Genomic DNA, 19,767 nt, shown 5'->3' on the forward strand with positions numbered 1-19,767 from the left:
GGATCTAGTTCAACCTCCACCTTGGTGCCTGCACAGTAATTATAATAGAAAAGCATTATAGTTTGCAGGAGGTGCCAAAAACCCAACCACTGGCCCTGGCTTTGCCTACTGGGGCAAGGAAAGGGGGGGGGGGGGGGGCAATTAGGTGGCAGAGAGAAATTAGACCCCCCACCTCTCCTGGACCACTTTAAGCCCTGCTGTTAACAATTGACTTTGGCTGCTATCAATGAAAAGAGAAAGGAAAAATATATATTTCTGAAGTTGGGTGGGTGTATGTAGTTTTATATCTTGCAGTATTAGATTGCAGAAAATATATTGGTAGGCTGAGACGGAGTCTGGCAACAAGTCCTTTAAACATTTCCTTGTGGAGCCCTGTTCTCTGCAGTCATGTCCCTGCTCTGACTAAATAATGTGTTTAAACAAGAAATATTATTGTGACAATAAAGCAATCCTGTAATTTGATGATCACTTTCTATTTACAGGTGATCTGGGTCCGCAGGGTCCTCAGGGTCTTGCAGGTATGTTACACCGCTCGAGATTATATATATATATGTGTATATATAATGTACATTGTTACTTATATCACTTCTATGCAATTAAAGTTGCCATTTTGTTCTTGATCAGGTATTCCAGGGCAGCAGGGTTACAGAGGGGAGGCTGGACTGCCAGGACCTAAAGGTAATTTGTGTGTGTGTGTTTTGTTACAGAGATATAGTATAGTTCCGGCTAAGGAAACCAATAACTCTCTGTTTAGTTAATTCCATCATGCACTGCAAACAGTTACTATAGCATTAAAGTAAAATAAATCGGTACCTCCATGCAGTGGCTGAACTTGTGGGCCCAGGTGCAAAAATATAATCTAGGCCCCCTCCTCCACCCCAACCCAAGATGGCAATATGCAACACGTCCATGGGAGACAGGGAGAAGCAGAGGGTGATGGAAAGGCGGGGGGGGGGGGGGGGCAGAATGTGACAGGTCAAAACAGTGGGTGTCAGGAAGAGGATGACTGGGGCAGCAGGGGGCTGGAGGTGCCCAGGTGCACTGCACCTGCTGCACCAATGGTAGTCCTGCCTCTGTCTCCATGGCAGTATGCAGAGAGGAACTGTGTTATATGTGTATACGCAGACTTCAGAGGTAATACAATAATTGTTATTTCATGCCTTGGTGTAAGATACAGTGATGGCCTGTACATACCATTCTCTTGCTCACCTCCGTGGGGCGATGGAGGTTACTGTTGATGGCATAACCCCCTTGTCATCCATCTTTTGGATAGAGTGCAGTAGCTTGAAAGCAACCAGTTCTGGGAAATTAGCAGAATGCAAGACGATATGACGCACTGTTTTGGTCATATCGTTTATAGTAGAATTAATTACAGACCATCAAAATGACTGTAATGTCATCGCTGGCAGCTAAGCACACCGTAACGGTGAAACACTTGAATTGCTTTGTCTGGCGCCATCTAGTGGTCAGTGGTGCACAAAACACATGAATTATCCCCATAAAGTTGAGGCGCAGTGTGAGAATTTTATTATATAGGAGGTATTTTATTGGTTCTATAATTGTACGGTAACGGTAAAATATTTATCTTGTTTATTTCAGGTGACAAAGGACTGCCTGGACCAGCTGGAAATAAAGGTAGAGACATCTTACATGGTCCGGCCTGTAACTGTTCAATGAACTTACTACAAAATGATATCACTTTTGTTGTTATATAATTTTGAAATCTCCTCTCATGATTCCGTTGTCTAATTCTTGTTGCTCATTATAATATTGCATATTATTTTTTAATTTAGGTGACACAGGTGAAAAGGGATCTCGAGGTCTTACAGGTCAGTAAAAAAAGAAGAACATCTGAGGTCCTGTTAGTAAAAGCATAAGGAGGCCCTTTAACGTTCACGGATGGTTTCTGAACTTAAACATAGTCGATTTAGGGATAACAAGAAGAACGTGACATCTCAGAGACTGCTAAACCATTATCAGAATATATATATATATGCCAGATATGCCAGTGGTGCCTTCTTTTGGCTGATACATCCGGAGGATGGCGCCTGAGGCTGATGTATCTTCTGCATGCACACATATTCTGATGGAGTTACACAAGTATGTAGAATTTGGGGACAATGTACGCAGCCCCCCCCCCCCCCCCCCCCCCCCCAGTTGTTAATTCACTTTTGCTGCCACTTCTTATATTTATTCTTGCCCAGCATTAAGCCTTATAATTGAGTTTTCCTCTTGGCTTTTACACTCCTATCCTAAGCATCAGTGCCAGAATAAACTGAGTTTTTTAGTTGCAAGAATAATAACTGCTTCCCAACCTAATCAGCATAACCCCTCTCTGTGACTACAGGAGAACCAGGACCAAGGGGCTTACCGGGACCCACTGGAGAAGCCGGAGCTAAAGGATCAGCAGGTGAGTTACCGCAATGTACTGACCCAGGGAGATAAGACATCTACAGTGTCCACTTTACTGCGCAACACTACCCGAGGAGGTGTTGTACATATCTATTAGATTATTACACTGTATGTTATATGTATGGGCTCGGAGTATGCTTGTGCCCACACAGGATGTTCTATTCCAGGTTACTATTGGTCCTGAATAATTCAGGTTACTATCAGTGCTGAATAATTAATTAGAAGTCAATGGTACCAAAACTCAGTACTCAAGACACTAACAGTCCAGGTTTTTAAAGAAATCCATAGTTGAGCACAGATGGTTAAAATATATTGAGTGTAGTACTACTGTGCTCAAGCATGGACTGTTAGTCTGCCTTGAGGAGAGATATTGGTAATACCTGCAATAGGGAGTTTTACTAAATCCTTCTGTCCTTTTGAGATTTCTATCATGTTTATATCCCAAAAAAATAAGATAGGAATGAGATAGGGGGTTAGTCTGGTTCACTCCTTCTGGCAAATTCCTTCTTAGATGGACAAAACCATGTGCACTGCAGGTGGGGCAGATGTAAAATGTGCAGAGAGAATTAGATTTGGGAGTTATTTTGTTTCTGTGCAGGGAAAATACTGACTGCTTTATTTTTACACTGCAATATAGATCTCATTTTGAAGTAAGACCCCACCCAAATCTAATTCTTTCTTCACATGTTTTATCTGCCCCACCTGCAGTGCACATGGTTTTGTCCATCAGTCTGATTGGATAACATTACTGCCTCACTTCACTGACCTACTTCATTTATCATATTAAAGATATTCTTTACTGATTCATTTTACCTTTCCTTATTAGGACCACCTGGTCCAGACGGACATCAAGGACCAAGAGGTAACCTATTAATTAAGCTATGAAATATCTGACATATAGAGGATGATGTCCTCTGTACCAATTGTCCTCTGTACCAAACGTACTCCTGTACCAATCATTTTGGATATGGGTGACTCAGGGCCAGATGTACTGTACTTAGCTTGAAAAGTGATAACACAGAGAGTGATAAACTACCAGCCAATCAGCTCCTAACTGCCATGCTACAGGCTGAGAGTTAGGAACTTATTGGTTGGTAGCTTGTCACTCTCCATTGTGTCCCTTTTCAAGCTTAGTACATCTCATCCCCAACCTGTACCGTTTTCCTGATAAGTAATATGAACTTGACCTAAATAATAACAATGAATGATTTTGTCTATAATATTGTTTGTGTTGTTCAGGTGAACAAGGGCCTTTGGGACTGCCAGGACCAAGAGGGCCTCCCGGCTCATCGGGAGACCCCGGAATGCCAGGTAAGTTGGGGATCTGTTCCGTGGCCAGTGGTATAGTGAGGGATGGAGAATTGCCAGTCCAGCTACTGTCCCATGACACATTCATCAGAGAGGAAAATCCATATTTAAGCCAAGATTTTTCATTACATAAGAAACTCAAAAATTTTGTACAAATAGTATGAAGCGGAACATTAATCCATGAACGCTAATTGTATCAGAATGGTTACACAAAGCACAAAGTGTCACTGAAAGTTTAAAGTATAAATGATTCATATACTGCGGAACCGCACAAAGCATATTGTATCCCGTTCCATTTAATCCCTTCTGTTTAGTTGTCCCTTTAATTATTCATGATGTGAAAGCAGATCTCTGTAGAGAGTTGGCTCTGCCGAAACAACATTAATGTCACCATGTAGTTACATAAGCTATTATATTAAATGTCCTTGTTTGTGCTTTATTTTGTAGGACTACCCGGAGCACAGGGTCCACCAGGTAATATTTCCGAATTCACTGTGATGCACGTAAATAACTGTGGTAAAGCAAACCAAGCACCCTCAACCACACACTGGGGTTATAGGGCGAGATTTACTAAGCTTGAAAAGTGATAAAATGGAGAGTTATAAACAACAAGCCAATCAGCTCGTAACAGCCATGCCACAGGCTGTGTTTGAAAAATGGCAGGTAGGAGCTGATTGTTGGAGGTTTATCACTCTCCATTTTATCACAGGCTTAGTACATCTCGCCCGTTGTGAGGCGGGTTCCAAGAACCCTAAATGCCTTCCATAATAAATAATGCAGCTATTGCCTTCTTATGAGCTCTAACAAGACCAAGACAGGCTGTCTGCATGTTGGATTCCTGCAATCTCTAGTTGTACATGTTGGACAATATGCATGATCAATGGCTAACAAGGAACAATAAACAAAAAAAAATAGTTTACCCAGAATCCTCAGGGATGAGATTTTATCTGGCACATTTTGGTTCTGTGCGATAAACCTGGTTGGTATAAACTAGGTATGCCACCATCAGTGACCAAAACCAGTAGTGCATCAGATTGATAGCACAGACCATTGGTGGTTAAGCTAAATGTTCTGTGCCTGACCCAGCAACTTTCCATTAATATTAAAAGTACCATAGGCTTGTGTACGGGTTGTTGCTACTTTTTTGCTTGTTGCCTCACTTTAGCTAATTGTAGTCATGACCTCAAACAGCATTAAATCGTGGGTACCAGCGAATGATGATATTTCTGATGGCCCACTATATAACAATATAAAACCTGTAAGCATAAACTTATTAAGGCATAAATCATTTAAGCATAATGTTATGCTGAGAGGCTTATTATGGTAACAAAGCAAATATGTCTCAGACAGGCTGCTAGAGAACCTCAGAAATAAAATGCAGTACTGTTATGTGTTATATTTACTGTACTACATAGTATACCAAAGTACTGTATATAGTTAGTATTGTATGCTGTATGTCATGTCGTATTATTATTATTATTATTTATTAGGTTTGTATTATATTTGAGTGATAACAATTGTATATGCTTCTTTTAGGACCACCTGGTACCCCAGGCCGAGCAGGAGCTAAAGGTAAATAAACTAGTAATTCCTAAACACAAATGCACACACACACACACACATTATATAATACATAGCCATATAATATGTGACTATAACTGAAATATTGTATTTCCTAGGTGATGCTGGAGATCCAGGAAGAGTCACTACAGGTGTGTAATTATAATATATTCTAGGACTTCTCTATACACTTTGATATATTATTGAACATACTGTATAGCATACATTATTTGACTGTTGGTTGTGCTGTAGTTAGAGTAGTCTTATTATGTACTGAGTATGGCAGATTTTGGATGGGATACATAATAAATAATCTGACTCAGTGTCTTTTTTTCATATATTACCATCTGTTTTATATATTACTTTTTTTTGTTGCAGACGGTAGTTCATATGTTGTCCCAGGACCACCAGGTCCCCCAGGTGCGATGGGCCCACCAGGCACGCCAGGAGTCCCAGGTACGTACGCACATCAGCAGACACAGATAGGAATAATTGTAGTGTGGCATAAACATAGAGGAGGACAAAGAGGAGACTTTGCACAGAGCACCCAATTGGATCATACAGATGGAGCCTTCCTCATCTAGCCATCTATGGATAGCCATGGTGAGCCATGGCTCACCAAGGACTATTGTTCTCAGCTGCAATACAATACATAGAACAATAGAGTATTGCTCACTTAATCCTATTCAGGGGCTAGATGATGATGGCTCCATCTGTATCTATCATTTATATATTAAATTCTACAAATAATAATGTAGAAACAGCTCAAATATGCTGGATTTAAATAATTTACATTTTCAACTTTCTTGGATAAATCTTATAAATCCATTCGACCTAGTCTTATAATTCCATTGCTATCTTTTTGTAGGTCAAATTGGGCCATCTGGTCTTCCAGGACAACCAGGTAAAACCACTTTTGTCTGAGAGTTATTTTATATGTAAAGAAAGTGTCATCAGTCCAGTGGCATAGCTACATATGTGGCAGACCCTGCGGCGGCTTGGGGGAGCAGCGCAAGTAGGGTATGTGGTGGGCGCCGCTGGCTGAACTGACAGGCGACCCAGGCAGCAGTGAGCGCTGAGCTGGTCCTGTCCAGTAGATATCTAATGAGCGGGGATCCAGTGCAGTGCATATTGAATGAGCCGGTTCCCACCCATGCATATGTAATGAGCGGGTCTCGCTCATTACATATGCAAAGGGCGGGGACCCGCTCATTAAATATTCACTGCACTGGGTCCCCGCTCATTAGATATGCACAGAGTGGGACCAGCTCAGCGCTCACTGCTGCCTGGGTCACCTGTCAGCTCAGTCAGTGGCGCCCATAGTCCATCGCCTTGCCCCTTCTTCGGAGGGGGGGGGGGCGCCAGAATTTTTTTGGGCAGGGGGGAGAAAAATTTCTAGCTACGCCACTGCATCAGTCTCACGGTTGTTGTGTCTGTGATCTAAAATTATATATTTTTTTCTATCTAGGTGCAAAGGGGGCCCGTGGAGAGCCCGGGGATCCAGGAATTACATACTCAAGGCCAGAAAGTAAGAATTAGTTACAAACAAATGAACACATATCATTGGCTCAGCTATCTATAATATTTATGACTTGATTCCACAAGCTGGGTGCTAGACAGGTTTGTAAAATCCTGGATGTAGTGATATCACTTAACCCTATGACACCAGCTGTGGCTTATAGTTATCTATGCTTGCGCCATGGATAAGGGGGTGTGGCTTGATGGGAGGGGCATGACCTCGGAGCCCGAACCCCGGTTTTGTTACTTCTGCGGCTGGTAAATGTGGGCTGCCCCCAAAGACTGCTGTGACAACTACACAGTGATAGAAGCCCGGTGCTGCACATAATGTTACAGTGCAGCAAGTGGCTCCTGTCACTGAGCAGGAGCCAGCATTTTGGTGTTACCCCTCTGCACCCCTGTAGTGACACCACTGCCTGGATGTTATTCAGTAACACTGGTGCCATATTTCACAGTGCTTTAAACCATACAAAACAGAAGCAATAACTTATTGTAAATAAATTCCCGCCCCCTCCGCTGTATAACAATACTGGAACTCTCAAGGTCTAAAACTACAATTTAGAAATACTCCTCACTTCCATGACTATTACTACAAATCCCACTCTTACCCCGAGGATGCGCCATCTTCCTGCAATGTCATATCAATGTCATCGGCAAAAGCATTGTTGAAGATTATGCTAACTCAACATCTTCACCAAGAATAATAGATGCACACCTGCTATAAAGTTTTTCCGGTACTTGTTTCCTAGCACGGCCACAATCGTGTGGATCGTGTACCTTTAAGTTAAGGTACACGATGGACCCGATTTCCTTTGAAATCAGGTCCATTTTGCCGGCAAAGGTACAAAATCGGGGGCATCGCGTCGGTCGGGACCATTAACATTGGTCCCGACGCGACCGACGCGATGCCCCCCATTTTGCCATAGGCTTTAATGTTAAAATATTTTTTAACATTGAAATCGTGAGGATCGCGTCGGTCTTGTGCCATTATAATGGCACAAGATGAGATGGACTTGATTAAGTCCATCTCACCTTTAAAAAAATGTGAAAAATGTGAAATGGGCCAATATGACCCATTTCACATTATAGATGTCCCCGTCGTCACCCCACGATAGACTTCACAGTCTATACGCGTCCCCTCGCGGGGCTCGCTGCGCTCGCCACGCTTCGGGCTCGGTGGCTCGCTGCGCTCGCCACACTATTCTATTCTCAACTCCACACCGACGTGGATAGTAGGGGAATGAAAAGGTCGGAGGACGCGCACCGCCGCCCCTCGCGGGCTCGCTGCGCTCGCCACGCTTCGGGTTGGCGTCTATCGTGGGGTGGGGTTTACGTCGTTAAATTTGGGGGTCTAGGGAATATTTTACATTGAATCCAATGTAAAATCGGGTCCCAGGGACCCGATTTACATTTCATTCAATCAAAAAATCGGGTCGGTCGCGTCGATCGCATCGCATGCGACCAAATCGCATGCGATGCGATCGACGCGATTTTTCCGACACGACCACCCCGATGTAAATCGGGGTGGCCGTGCTAGGAAACAAGTACCGTTTTTCCTATAATCACTTATACAGCTCGTTATCTTTCCTCACAGATACATATGCCGCACAGGCAATACAGGGACCTCCAGGACCACCAGGACCACCCGGTAAGTCATGCAATAACTTGGCCATCGCCCAACCTTAGGAAGACCTTGTGTAGATTAAAGACGATCGATACTTGTAATATTGACCTCTTAATCACTACTAAAAAGTAGATGAAACAAAAGAGTTATATAATAACAAATGCAAACAGTAGATATTAGAAGATGGATGGTGAACAATTACTACATCTCCTACAAATAAAATATATAGTAAAGCAATTTCAATATGTGCTCTGTTTGGATGTCGGGTAAAATTTATGCTAATACTATCTGGATACAAAAACATTTGTAATTGCATGTTTTTGTATTGAATGGATATACCACACACGGTGGGATAATCGCTCAGATTCAACCGATGCATGACAGATCTTAACGATTACTGCCCATTGTATGTACATGTAGGTTAATTGTTCTACAATGGAAAACAGCAGAAACATGGTCAGGATAATTTGATTTGAGTAACAGACATACTGTATTAGATCATCCTGACCATTGTTCTGTACATGGTGCCCATCATCTTTCAATGTATAGAAGCAACAATTGATACTTTGCTCAGCTCTCGGCCAGATTGTGTGCTTTGTAGTGTAGTGGATGGCCAGCATTCATTATACACCTATGTTTTAAATAAAATGGTGTAAAAACTGTACTCCAATAGTGCAAGCCACACAACTAGGTTTGATTAGATAGCTGATATAATTTGTGGATCCTGATAAACAATTAATAGTAACTACTTATAACCTAAAGATAATTTTATATTGCAGGGGCTGCCATTCAAGGTCCACCAGGACAAGCAGGATCTCAGGGTCCTCCAGGTCCTCCAGGTGCAGCAGGTCAAGCAGGTGCAGTGGGCCCAGCTGGTGCAGTGGGTCCAGCAGGTCCAGCAGGCCCAGCAGGTCCAGCAGGTCCTCCAGGTACAGTATTTCATTCCCAATTGTTACTAATATTATTTGATTTTATGTCTAGAAAGCAAATCTACTCCTTTCTGTCTATCTGTGAAATACTAACGTTAATTATAAATATATCATAATATACAATATTGCTATACCCAATGACAACTGGTAATATTCCATTCTATTTTTCCATGATTAGGAGAATCTAAACAAGGACCACCAGGTCCACCAGGACCCGCAGGTCTTCCAGGAACTTCTCTACCAGCAGCAGGTATGGAAATATCCGTATTTTAATACTGTCTGGCAATTTTCTTGCATATGGTTCTTGCGGTAATCAATGTTGTTATATGTCTACAGAAGCTGTTGCCTCTGCTGGTCCACCCGGCCCTCCAGGTACACCTGGAACTAAAGGAGACCCAGGTGAGCCCCAAACAGAAGTCTTATAACGCTCGTAGTCTGTTTAATATATTGTTGTGTTGATGGTTGCATGCACCTTTGGAGGTTGCATCCATATTAGTGATCTCTAATGTAGATCTCCATTCTGATGAACATATATATATATATATATATATATATATATATATATATATATATAATAAAAGTATACTGTATAATGCAGGGACCATGCTAGTAGCAGGTGCACACTGTCCACCTCCATCCAACAACCTGTGCTGGTTTTGTCTGGGTGCACTCTGGTGATTTTCCCTGCATTGACTGCCAAGAAAACAGCCAGCCACCATTTGTCTGTTCTGTGTCATTGTTATCACTGTCAGCATATTTGACCTTCCTGGATTTTGCAGTTCATACAGTATATCATACTGTAGAGTGGTTCTGAGACAAGTAGTCTAAAAACTGATATGTAGCCAGTACCTTGTGCCAACATTCAGAATGTCCATAGAATCCAAGGCGGAATTACCATTGGTGCAGTGCACCGGGTCCCCTGATGATTAAGTGGCCCACTGCTGCCCCTGTCACCTTCTTCATGCCACCCACTGTTTTTCGCTGTCACACTCTGCACCCCCCCCCCCCCTCGCCTCTCCCTGTCACCCACTACCATGTTGCATATTGTGAAGCAGTGGGGGCCCAAATTACCTTTTTGCACCTGAGCTCAGTCACCACCCACAAGTTCCGCCACTGCATAGAATGATGTGTTTAAAATGTTTACAGTGAACATGACAACATTGGTACAGGTTAAGTTTTAAATGAGTAAGTGCTATATCAACATAATGAAAGTGTTGAGCATATTTACAAGTCAGATGTAGACACAATGGGTTAAATTTACTAAAATTGAAGTTCTATTAAAGATAGGATGTTGCGATGGGCAACCAATCAGATTGTATCTGTTATTTTCTAGGAGGTGCTAAATAAATAAGAAATATAATCTAATTGGTTGCTATCGCAAACATCCCATCTTCAACAGAACTCCCATCTTCGTAAATTTACCCCAATGTGCAGGTTGACATTCAGACCATGGCAACAATTTGAATATAGAATTTGATGGCAGTTACAAACCACTTGGCCCTTTTAGTCTGTCCTATACACATGTACTCGTGCACACTTACGCACTAAGCCTTAAGGTTATGTTTGTCAGGAGCTAATTAACCTACAAGTATATTTTTGGATTGTGGGAGAAACCCAGATTACTCATAGGAAACCCTCACAAGCACAGGGAAAATATACAAACTCTACACAGTTAGGGCCATGGCGGGAACAGAACCCGTGACCTCAGCGCTGTGAGAGCAATTTTGACATAATGTTACACACCCCTAAAAAAAAGAGACTCTTGCAATCTTAATTAAGAATGATGAGAGACTAAAAGAGAGGCTAATCAGGTTTCAGCATAGTAATCCATTTAATAAGCCATCAACTGAAATCCAGCAATGTATTAAAGGTGCCCATAGACGGTCCGTTCATCGGATCCGTTCGAAACTTATATAGTACACATCACATCCCATTGCATGCCTTGTGCATGCATTGTGCATGCAATGCGATGCGATGCGATGAACAGCTAGTACAAAAAGTATGTGCAGCACATACTTTTTGTACCGTACGATGAGATGCGCGGGAGCGCGCATCTCATAGTACAGAACGGACAGCCCGGGAACGGACCATCTATGGGCACCTTTATACTGATCATAATAAGATAATAAGGCTATACTCCCATGGTATGCTGTAAAGTATAATGCACATTTTAAATACAATTACCAACGACTATGTTCTTTTCTGATAGGTGATCCAGGACAGAGAGGCCTTCCAGGTCTACCAGGTAAACAGAGAAGGACTTGCATCTTATTTTTATTCCACTAATTCCATCGGAGGTTCTTTTATACTTCTTTACTTTAAAGTAGTAATTTGTCAATATACAATATTTAATGACAATTATGAAGTATCTTCCAATTATGATACATGAAGTTTTACTTAAGTTACTTAAGTACTGTACAATGGACTTGTTACAGGATGGTTCATATCTAACTACATCTGTTTCATACAGGACAACCAGGCGATCCAGGTCAACCAGGACTACCCGGACCTCCAGGCCGCGATGGTCAGTACTATTAATATTATTGTTCAGTTCAGATTATTTTTGTTCTGTTGTATGATAACAGTTAAGATAAATGGGTGTAATGGCTTCATTATTGTTGTTGCTTCAGCTATTGGACCTGCCGGCCCTCCAGGAAGCCCAGGATCACCAGGATCACCAGGATCTCCTGGAAGTCCTGGCTCCCCCGGATCACCAGGAGAAAGAGGTAAAGTTTAGTGTTCAGATTTATTGGAAACAATTGGTATCCATATATTTTTTATTTAATATACAGCTGGGGTTAACTAAACATGGGGAGGTGTGTCAAACCTAAGCGTTGAAGTTGCCCATAGCAACCAATCCGCTATTAACAATCATTTATCAAGTCCATTCTATAAAATTAAGTTGATGGGTTCCAATAGCCAAGATCTTCACCAGTCTTGTGTAGAAGGTTGGATACATCTCTTCCACACTAAGGGGGGGGGGGGCTTGGCAGCAGGAACCAGGCCCCCAGGCCCAGACCTACTCTCCACTGAACCCCTCTCGGCAACACTGACAAAAGTGTTGTAGTCCATTTGCTATTGGAAAATATATGAACCCTTTTTTTCTATTAGTAGTTTAATCATCAGCTATCAGCTATATTCTATGTAAAGATCTAATATGTGATATCTTCAGATGAGTAATCTAATTATTGCTAACAGGTGAAGCAGGAATCCCAGGCGCTCCCGGCATACCAGGCAGTTCCAGAAGTAAGTACAATTTCCAGGATTGTTTTGGATTGATTAAGGCATGCACCCTACCATAGCCAGATTAACAAAAGGGCAACTGGGGCAATGGCCTAGGGCAGGCTTTCTCAACAGTGAAGGGTGTAGTGATATCCAGGCGTCAGCACAGATGGTTAAATCAAAATAACTGAGGCACTAATTAAGTCACCTGTGTTCAAGGATGAATATCGCCCAAATTTGGACAGTTGGGGACTGAGGTTTGAAATGCCTGGCCTAGAGACACTCACACACTTTTGATACCCCCACATACAGATACATTACCCACTGGAGGGCACTATGACATATGTAAACTGGGGCTTCTGTGCGGCATAATGTGAACTGGGGGCACTACAGTGAGTAACACATTTGTGGTGCTGGGAGCATTTACGTATAATAATTTTTCTAAATCTCCAGTATATTGTATACTATTGACTATTTAACTAGTAGGGGCTCCTCACAAGTTTGTTATCCTGGGCTCCCCAAAAATTTGAATCCGGCCCCTACATATATTGGTCTAATTTGATCCAACATACAGTGAATATAGATACATAGAATTTGAGGCAGATAAGAAGAACTGTATCATGGTAACAAACCATAACATCACAAATAATTACTCAGGGCAGCTTATCGTTAGCAACTTAATAACTGTAAAACAAATTGTTGAAATCACTAATGACTGTGTCAGGATTGTTTGGCAAAGCCTCAATATCTAAGCCTATATGTAATCCCAGCCCACACATTGTGGAACTCTATTGTACTTCTGGCATTATTCCAGAAGGTGACCTCGTGGAATCCTTACCCCACCTACATGATTGATATTCAGTAGAGCATTTTAAAAAGGTAGTGGTAGTGTTACTGTCGAAACAGCCTATGACCTCCTGAGATGTATTACTGCATGCTTGGTAGAAGAGATTCACGAGTGAGTTTACGTAAATCCCTTAGGACATTGACCAAAAGAATATGTTGCTATATTAAATTCATAGGAGTTTATTTACTAATATGGGAGTAATTGAAGCTGAAATGTTGCTATGGGCAACCAATCAGATTCTAGAGTATATATTATATTCTAGAATGTGCTAAATTAATTTAAAAATAGAGCACACAGCAACATTCTGTCTTCAATAGAACTTCCATCTCAGTATATAAACCCCATAATCTTGCATCTAAATTATATTAATGACAAATGTTTTTATAATTACTATGTATTATAGTAACACATTATCTTTGCATCAATTTTAGGCCCACCAGGTGGAAGACCTGGCCAAGGTGCTCCTGGTCCTCCTGGTCCCCCTGGTCCCTCTGGTCCACCCGGTCCTCCTGGTCCTCCTGGTGAACCCGGCAGTGCTGGTCGTGCAGCAGAAGAAGTCCAACAATACATTGCTCAGTACCTCCAAAGTACGTAATCCTCAGAATAAAAGTAATATCATGTACTAAGTCAGATAATGTGTGAGGTTGTGACTGTAGATGAGTGACGTTAAATGAGATATTTTAAGGCATGTATGTTGAAGGTGTCGTGGTGATTTCAACAGTATATAGGATCAGTAGAGATATCTAGGATATTAACTTTCAATAGCACAGCCTCTCTACCGCCCGTCTCGTGTCTGCACTTTCTCTGCCAGCCGTCTGTGTCCTCGTTGTGTTTCTTCTCCGTCGGCCTTGTATGTCCTTGTTGGGATTTGTTTTTTCTATGGTTTCTTACGTGGTCCAGCACTGCATAGTGTTGCGCCCTCTCATATATTAACGATGATGATGATCAGTCTCTCTTATAAAACCATAATAATGGGTTCTAAGCAATTGATAAACATGCTTCTATATCAACTTTAGATTCATAGGCTAAAACATAGATAAAATCGACTTATACGGACCCGATAACCTGACCCATCAGGCATTGTTGTGTCCATTTATTATTTATACTACCCTCATCCATTTATTACTACTGGGACCTACTTATGTTAGACTATTTTTCCCATTATAGAAGTAGAAAATATTCCACATATTTTTTGGAAAATAAAGAATCAGGCCTATGCATTCCTATGCCCCTTAAAGTGTCCCCTTTCAGTGCGTACTCTTCAAACTGGGGAAACTAACACTATCTTCAGATGATATTACCCTGCTGACTCCTTCCTATGGATAGAAGTACCAGATTTTAAAAGAGGGATCCATTTAGATCCCTCTACCTCCCCTGACCCATGCCATGTGCACACCACCTTGAAAGTGTTGCAGAGCCAGACTCAATTGTTCCATTAGAATTGTACCGGCCGCCGCAACTTCTGACGAGTCATATACTTATTTTGTTTGGGGCCACCGCATGTTATAATGATTAGGCTCCTAAATAGTTTCAATTTGTCTACAGCCCCTTGTATTACAAATTTACTTGACAATAGCTTTCATTTTGTTGATGACCCCACTTATTATTAGAATGGCTTTGGTCGTATTTGACTATCAGGGGATAAAATAACCTGTGTCTCGGACACCACAGGGTGGGATTCTGTGCTCCAGGTTGTGCAACTTTCTGCAAGTCCCCAATAGAAATCCTGATCCTGCCACCACTGGACACTTGGGATGGAAACCATTTTTGACATGTGTGGCTGGTGCAAATGAACCTAGAATATGATATTAAATATACACTCCTTTCTGTGTAGGTGAAAATGTCAGAAATTACCTGGTTGGGCCCCAAGGACCACCAGGGCCACCAGGAAATAGTGGACAGGAAGTCGATTATGCAGAAGTGGTCAGCCGAGTTATGAGCTACATAAGAGGTAGGATATCATTTTAAGAGTTAGAGGAAAAAAGCTAAGTCCACAACTTTTTATTATTAGCCAAAACTAAAATAACCACTGGCACTAGTGTAGTTTACATTACGAAATACACTTTGTTTTCTATATGGAAATTAACTTTCTTCATACTTGAAGCTTGCTGCCTGAGACATCTCACCGAGTTGCCTTCTAATAAGCATGTTTCTTGTTCTTGAAGCAAATTAACAACCACATATGTCCTCTTGCACAGTGCTTTCTTATATATACTCACATGATCAATGTAGGACTAGTTTTATGTCTTGTTTAGGAATGGTCAACACATTTTACAGCATTCAGGCAAATATTCTAGAGCTATGATCTAACCTTCTTACATCACCAGATTCCGGGGTAACATCAACAGATGGAAATGGCAGAATCCCCGGACCAGCTGTTACTTACGAAGAAATCTTATCATATTTGCAAAGTAAGCTCTTCAGATTTTTAATTTTAACATTATTAACAGCAAAATGGCTTATATGGGACAATTCCCTAATTAACAATTGTAAGGAACAAGGTGTAAATAAGAAAAAAATGACACAAGATTACAGCTTACCTTTTTTTTGAGGGCTTATAGTCATATTTATTTCTCCTAGATTCCGGCTTATCAGTTGGCCTACCGGGACCACCTGGTCCTCCAGGGCTACCAGGATTACCAGGATCAGCCTATGGCGACATAGCCGCTTTACTTCAAAGTAAGAGAGAACTTTGTATTGCAGAGAATATGGATTGTATTTATTCAGCATTATGGAAAAAACCCAAATGGGTGAGATGGGTGGCACTGTGACAAGGCCTGCCTTAGCCAGCAGCTGCTGGGGTCCGGGATAGTCGGTCCCGGGGTATATACACAACAAGAAGAGAAAAACAGTAGCAGCACTAGGATTATATACTTCTAAGAACAATTGGACAGATTTTACAATGTAAAAATTTAATTGGATAAATAAATAAAAATAAAAATACACATAGGTAACCAATATTTAAAACAAACATTGTTACCACAAGTATAATCATAAATAAAAACAAATGAATTGCCTATTACGTTCTGTGTTGTGGGAGTGTTACTGTCCCTTCCTAGTGTGCCCTAGGAAGTATATATAAGGTGCCAAATTGGTAAGGAATCTTTAATAACCATCCACCATGTATGTAGTCAGATGCTTCTGGTTATTTCCTATTATCGGTGTGCAGGATAGTTTGCATGGCTTGGCTTAGAGTCCAGCTTACCGTGGAGGAAGAGACTGAGCAAATAGGACTCCGCCTGTGATAATACTTGTGGTAACAATGTGGTTTCAAATATTGGTCACTTATGTGTATTTTTATTTTCATTTATTTATCCAATTGATTGTTTACATTGTAAAATCAGTCAAATTGTTCTTAGAAGTATCCTAGCACTGCTACCGTTTTTCTCTTCTTGTTATTCAGCATTGTATTGCCAAGATTATCATTGCAATACTTCTGCATAATTTTAATGACCTTAGTGCATAAATTAAATGTTTAACTTAAATGATGCTTGGTATTACATTTGTATAAAGCGTGGTAGAAAATGAGTAAGACAGTTACAGTATATATACACAATATTATTGTTTAATTATTTAATATTGTTTAATAGTTCTATATATCTCACTGTGGGGCAGATTAATTAAGCCTGGTAAAGAGATAGAGGGGTATTCAATGTTAAGGTCACGGCATTCGAGCTTGCTCGACCGCCGTGACCCTGTCCCATTCTCAGTCAGCTTGATCGAGAACATGCTGGCGGCATTCATTGTCCCGCCTGCCGGGGAGTGAGAAGGGGGCGTGGCCACGAGTTGCGGCCGGGAAGAGGCGAGCTGCAGCCGGCAACTTGTCACTTCCGAGCAGAACGAGCCAGACAGCTAGTGAAGTCGGCTCGTTCTGCCGAGAAACCCTGCTCAATGCTGTCGGGGAAGACAGCATTGAATAGGGCCCGGCGGCCATCTCCCCCGTGGGGAGATGGTCACACAATCCATTATAATAATAATATTAATAATAATAATAATATTATTAATACTTACTACTCTTCTGTTTTTGCTAACCTATTTAATGTATTTCTGTTAATTTAGCATCTGAATTCCAAGGTGTTGTTGGCCCTCCTGGACCACCAGGTCAAAATGGACGTCCAGGTCGTAATGGCATTCCTGGTCCTCCTGGTCCTATGGGGCCACCAGGAAGTCCAGGCACTAGTATGACTTCCTTCAATACAGAAGACATATCTACCTACCTGCAAGGTAAGTCCAATAAGTTGAAAGTCTTCTGCTTATTCTTAGAGTTAGTTATTTAGTAAGTCACATTATGGTTGAATATCAAAAACTTAGCAAGCTTCCAGCTATCTTCTGAATGCTCAAGGAAAAATGGTGACTAACTTACAACACACACAAATATTTTTTCCTTTAGGTTTTGGATATAACTCAGGACCTCCAGGACCACCAGGACCCCCAGGACCCCCAGGAACACCTGGCCTTGGAGGTAGCGGCCTGGTCAGTTATGCTGAGGACAACAGGAGTGATCGATTACGGACTGAACTTATTGACTATCTGACAAGTAAATATGTCTACCTTTATTTTGATAAAACTCAAGTCATTCCACAATTGTGTTTTAACTGTAGGGTATAGACAATAAGGTCCAGGCATCAATTTAAGGACAGACTTAACATACTGTGTAACTACAGGAACAGCCGTCTTCTTATTTTTCATTCGTACCATATAAGGAATAGCACACAAACAGTTCATATTTGGTAGATTTTTTTTTTTAACATAAGGTAGTTCATTTTAGCTGTTAAAAGTTTATTACATTAATAGTTCTCTAATTGTTTAACATTTATGGTTCACCTACAGGTGACAGCATTCGGCAATATATATCAGGACCACCAGGTCCACCTGGACCACCTGGTCTTCAAGGCCTACGAGGTCCTAAGGGAGACAGCGGAATGATTTCATCATCATCATCAGGGTCATCCGGGTCATCATATTCTTCATCCTCCTCATCAGCTTTCTCAATTGATTACAATGAAGTTGCATCTCGCGTTACAGAAAGAATACAGAGTAAGTGTGCCTATATATTTGTTTGTGCACTTAGATAGTCAGAGAGTCAAGTGCAGAATAGTGGATCAATATTATGCAGAAGTTTGTTTATGCAGGAGACACTATATCTTACAACTTCAGTAGGGGCTGGTGCATTGATTCATTGATTTTTAAAGGACCTTCAAACAATCATGGTTTAAGCATTCCCTTTAACTTAATAACATTGTTTGTAACATCAGCTCTCCAATACCACTTTTCTACCCAAGTTCTGGGTCTGAACTACAGTTCCAAACCAGGTCAGACCTGAGACTGAACCTTTCGAGCGCAGATCCAAAAAGATAATTTCCAAATTGGAGTGGTTTACACTGCACATGGGTGCAGGAATGAATGGAGTCTTTCAGCAGTAGTAGAGACTTTGGCTCTGCTCCTGACATCATTGGCCACGGAAGCAGCGTCCCTACCGGGAATCTCCCCATGGTATAATTGGGAGACAGGTGTAAACGAATGACCTGGCTTACCCTTTAATCTGGTCCTCCCAGGACTAACCCTGCAAGCTAGTTGGGTTGGATTCCTGGGTCACTTGTTATCACGGAAATGACCTGTGTATAATATAATTAGTCCATAAGATACCCACACATGGAAGTCACAACTAAATCACTAAACCTTGTCGGTTCTTCAACCTTAGGTCAGGGGCTCCTTGGAGATACCACTTACACCGTGCATACATCAAGCATTCCTGGTCCCCAAGGACCACCAGGACCCCCCGGAATCTGCCAAGTGTATGCAACCCATGCTAACATCACAACTGATCTCATGGAACTATTTAGAGGTAAAGTATACATTGCATGTACCATTTCCGTTCTTAGTTTGGGTTAGCATGTGAATTCCATAGTCATACTGTGTGTATCTTGTGATGTCTTGAAATTAACCTTTCAAATGTGGTGGCAGATATTGTTTGGGCTAGACCTTCTGTATAAGAAAGCACACATACATTGACTGGGAATTAGCGCCTGGCAGCTGCTATACACAATATCGTTTTTCAGGTCACTATAAGCCAGCTAATAAATTGATCTTCCGTATCCTCATGAAGATTGGTTCAATCCACAAAATGGCTGCCTTTACAGTGTGTGCAGGTGACAAGCTCACATTACCAACAATGATTATAAAGTACCATGATATAAATAGTGTTGGAAAGAAAAATAATAGTTTCTGTAATATCCTGTAGTGTTTTTCAGAATAAGATCCATGCAAAACAAAAGTGCTTGTATGTTAAACTTGCAAAGGCAAGTTGTGTAAAGGATCTCTAGAACATTGGATCTGGTGAGAAGTGT

At 41.4% G+C, this 19,767-nt stretch overlaps 1 protein-coding gene across 1 annotated transcript in view; it reads left to right on the plus strand.

Moving 5' to 3' along the window:
* The window catches only part of COL17A1 (collagen type XVII alpha 1 chain), an 89,372-nt gene that overhangs the window by 49,194 nt on the left and 20,411 nt on the right, over window positions 1–19,767 (plus strand). Inside the window, exons 24-51 of the mRNA XM_083150217.1 lie at window positions 483–518; window positions 625–678; window positions 1,600–1,635; window positions 1,794–1,829; window positions 2,348–2,410; window positions 3,239–3,274; window positions 3,652–3,723; window positions 4,168–4,194; window positions 5,257–5,292; window positions 5,400–5,432; window positions 5,659–5,736; window positions 6,149–6,184; window positions 6,749–6,808; window positions 8,393–8,446; window positions 9,202–9,351; window positions 9,530–9,601; window positions 9,688–9,750; window positions 11,822–11,875; window positions 12,006–12,077; window positions 12,550–12,597; window positions 13,852–14,007; window positions 15,255–15,371; window positions 15,748–15,831; window positions 16,001–16,099; window positions 17,480–17,644; window positions 17,811–17,957; window positions 18,251–18,457; window positions 19,122–19,265. Coding sequence (XP_083006343.1) covers window positions 483–518; window positions 625–678; window positions 1,600–1,635; window positions 1,794–1,829; window positions 2,348–2,410; window positions 3,239–3,274; window positions 3,652–3,723; window positions 4,168–4,194; window positions 5,257–5,292; window positions 5,400–5,432; window positions 5,659–5,736; window positions 6,149–6,184; window positions 6,749–6,808; window positions 8,393–8,446; window positions 9,202–9,351; window positions 9,530–9,601; window positions 9,688–9,750; window positions 11,822–11,875; window positions 12,006–12,077; window positions 12,550–12,597; window positions 13,852–14,007; window positions 15,255–15,371; window positions 15,748–15,831; window positions 16,001–16,099; window positions 17,480–17,644; window positions 17,811–17,957; window positions 18,251–18,457; window positions 19,122–19,265 — 2,235 coding nt within the window. The remainder of the gene's footprint in view (window positions 1–482; window positions 519–624; window positions 679–1,599; window positions 1,636–1,793; window positions 1,830–2,347; window positions 2,411–3,238; window positions 3,275–3,651; window positions 3,724–4,167; window positions 4,195–5,256; window positions 5,293–5,399; window positions 5,433–5,658; window positions 5,737–6,148; window positions 6,185–6,748; window positions 6,809–8,392; window positions 8,447–9,201; window positions 9,352–9,529; window positions 9,602–9,687; window positions 9,751–11,821; window positions 11,876–12,005; window positions 12,078–12,549; window positions 12,598–13,851; window positions 14,008–15,254; window positions 15,372–15,747; window positions 15,832–16,000; window positions 16,100–17,479; window positions 17,645–17,810; window positions 17,958–18,250; window positions 18,458–19,121; window positions 19,266–19,767) is intronic.

Source organism: Crinia signifera, chromosome 6 (genome assembly GCF_055691185.1).
Source record: "Crinia signifera chromosome 6, ASM5569118v1, whole genome shotgun sequence".
Lineage (NCBI taxonomy): Eukaryota > Metazoa > Chordata > Amphibia > Anura > Myobatrachidae > Crinia > Crinia signifera.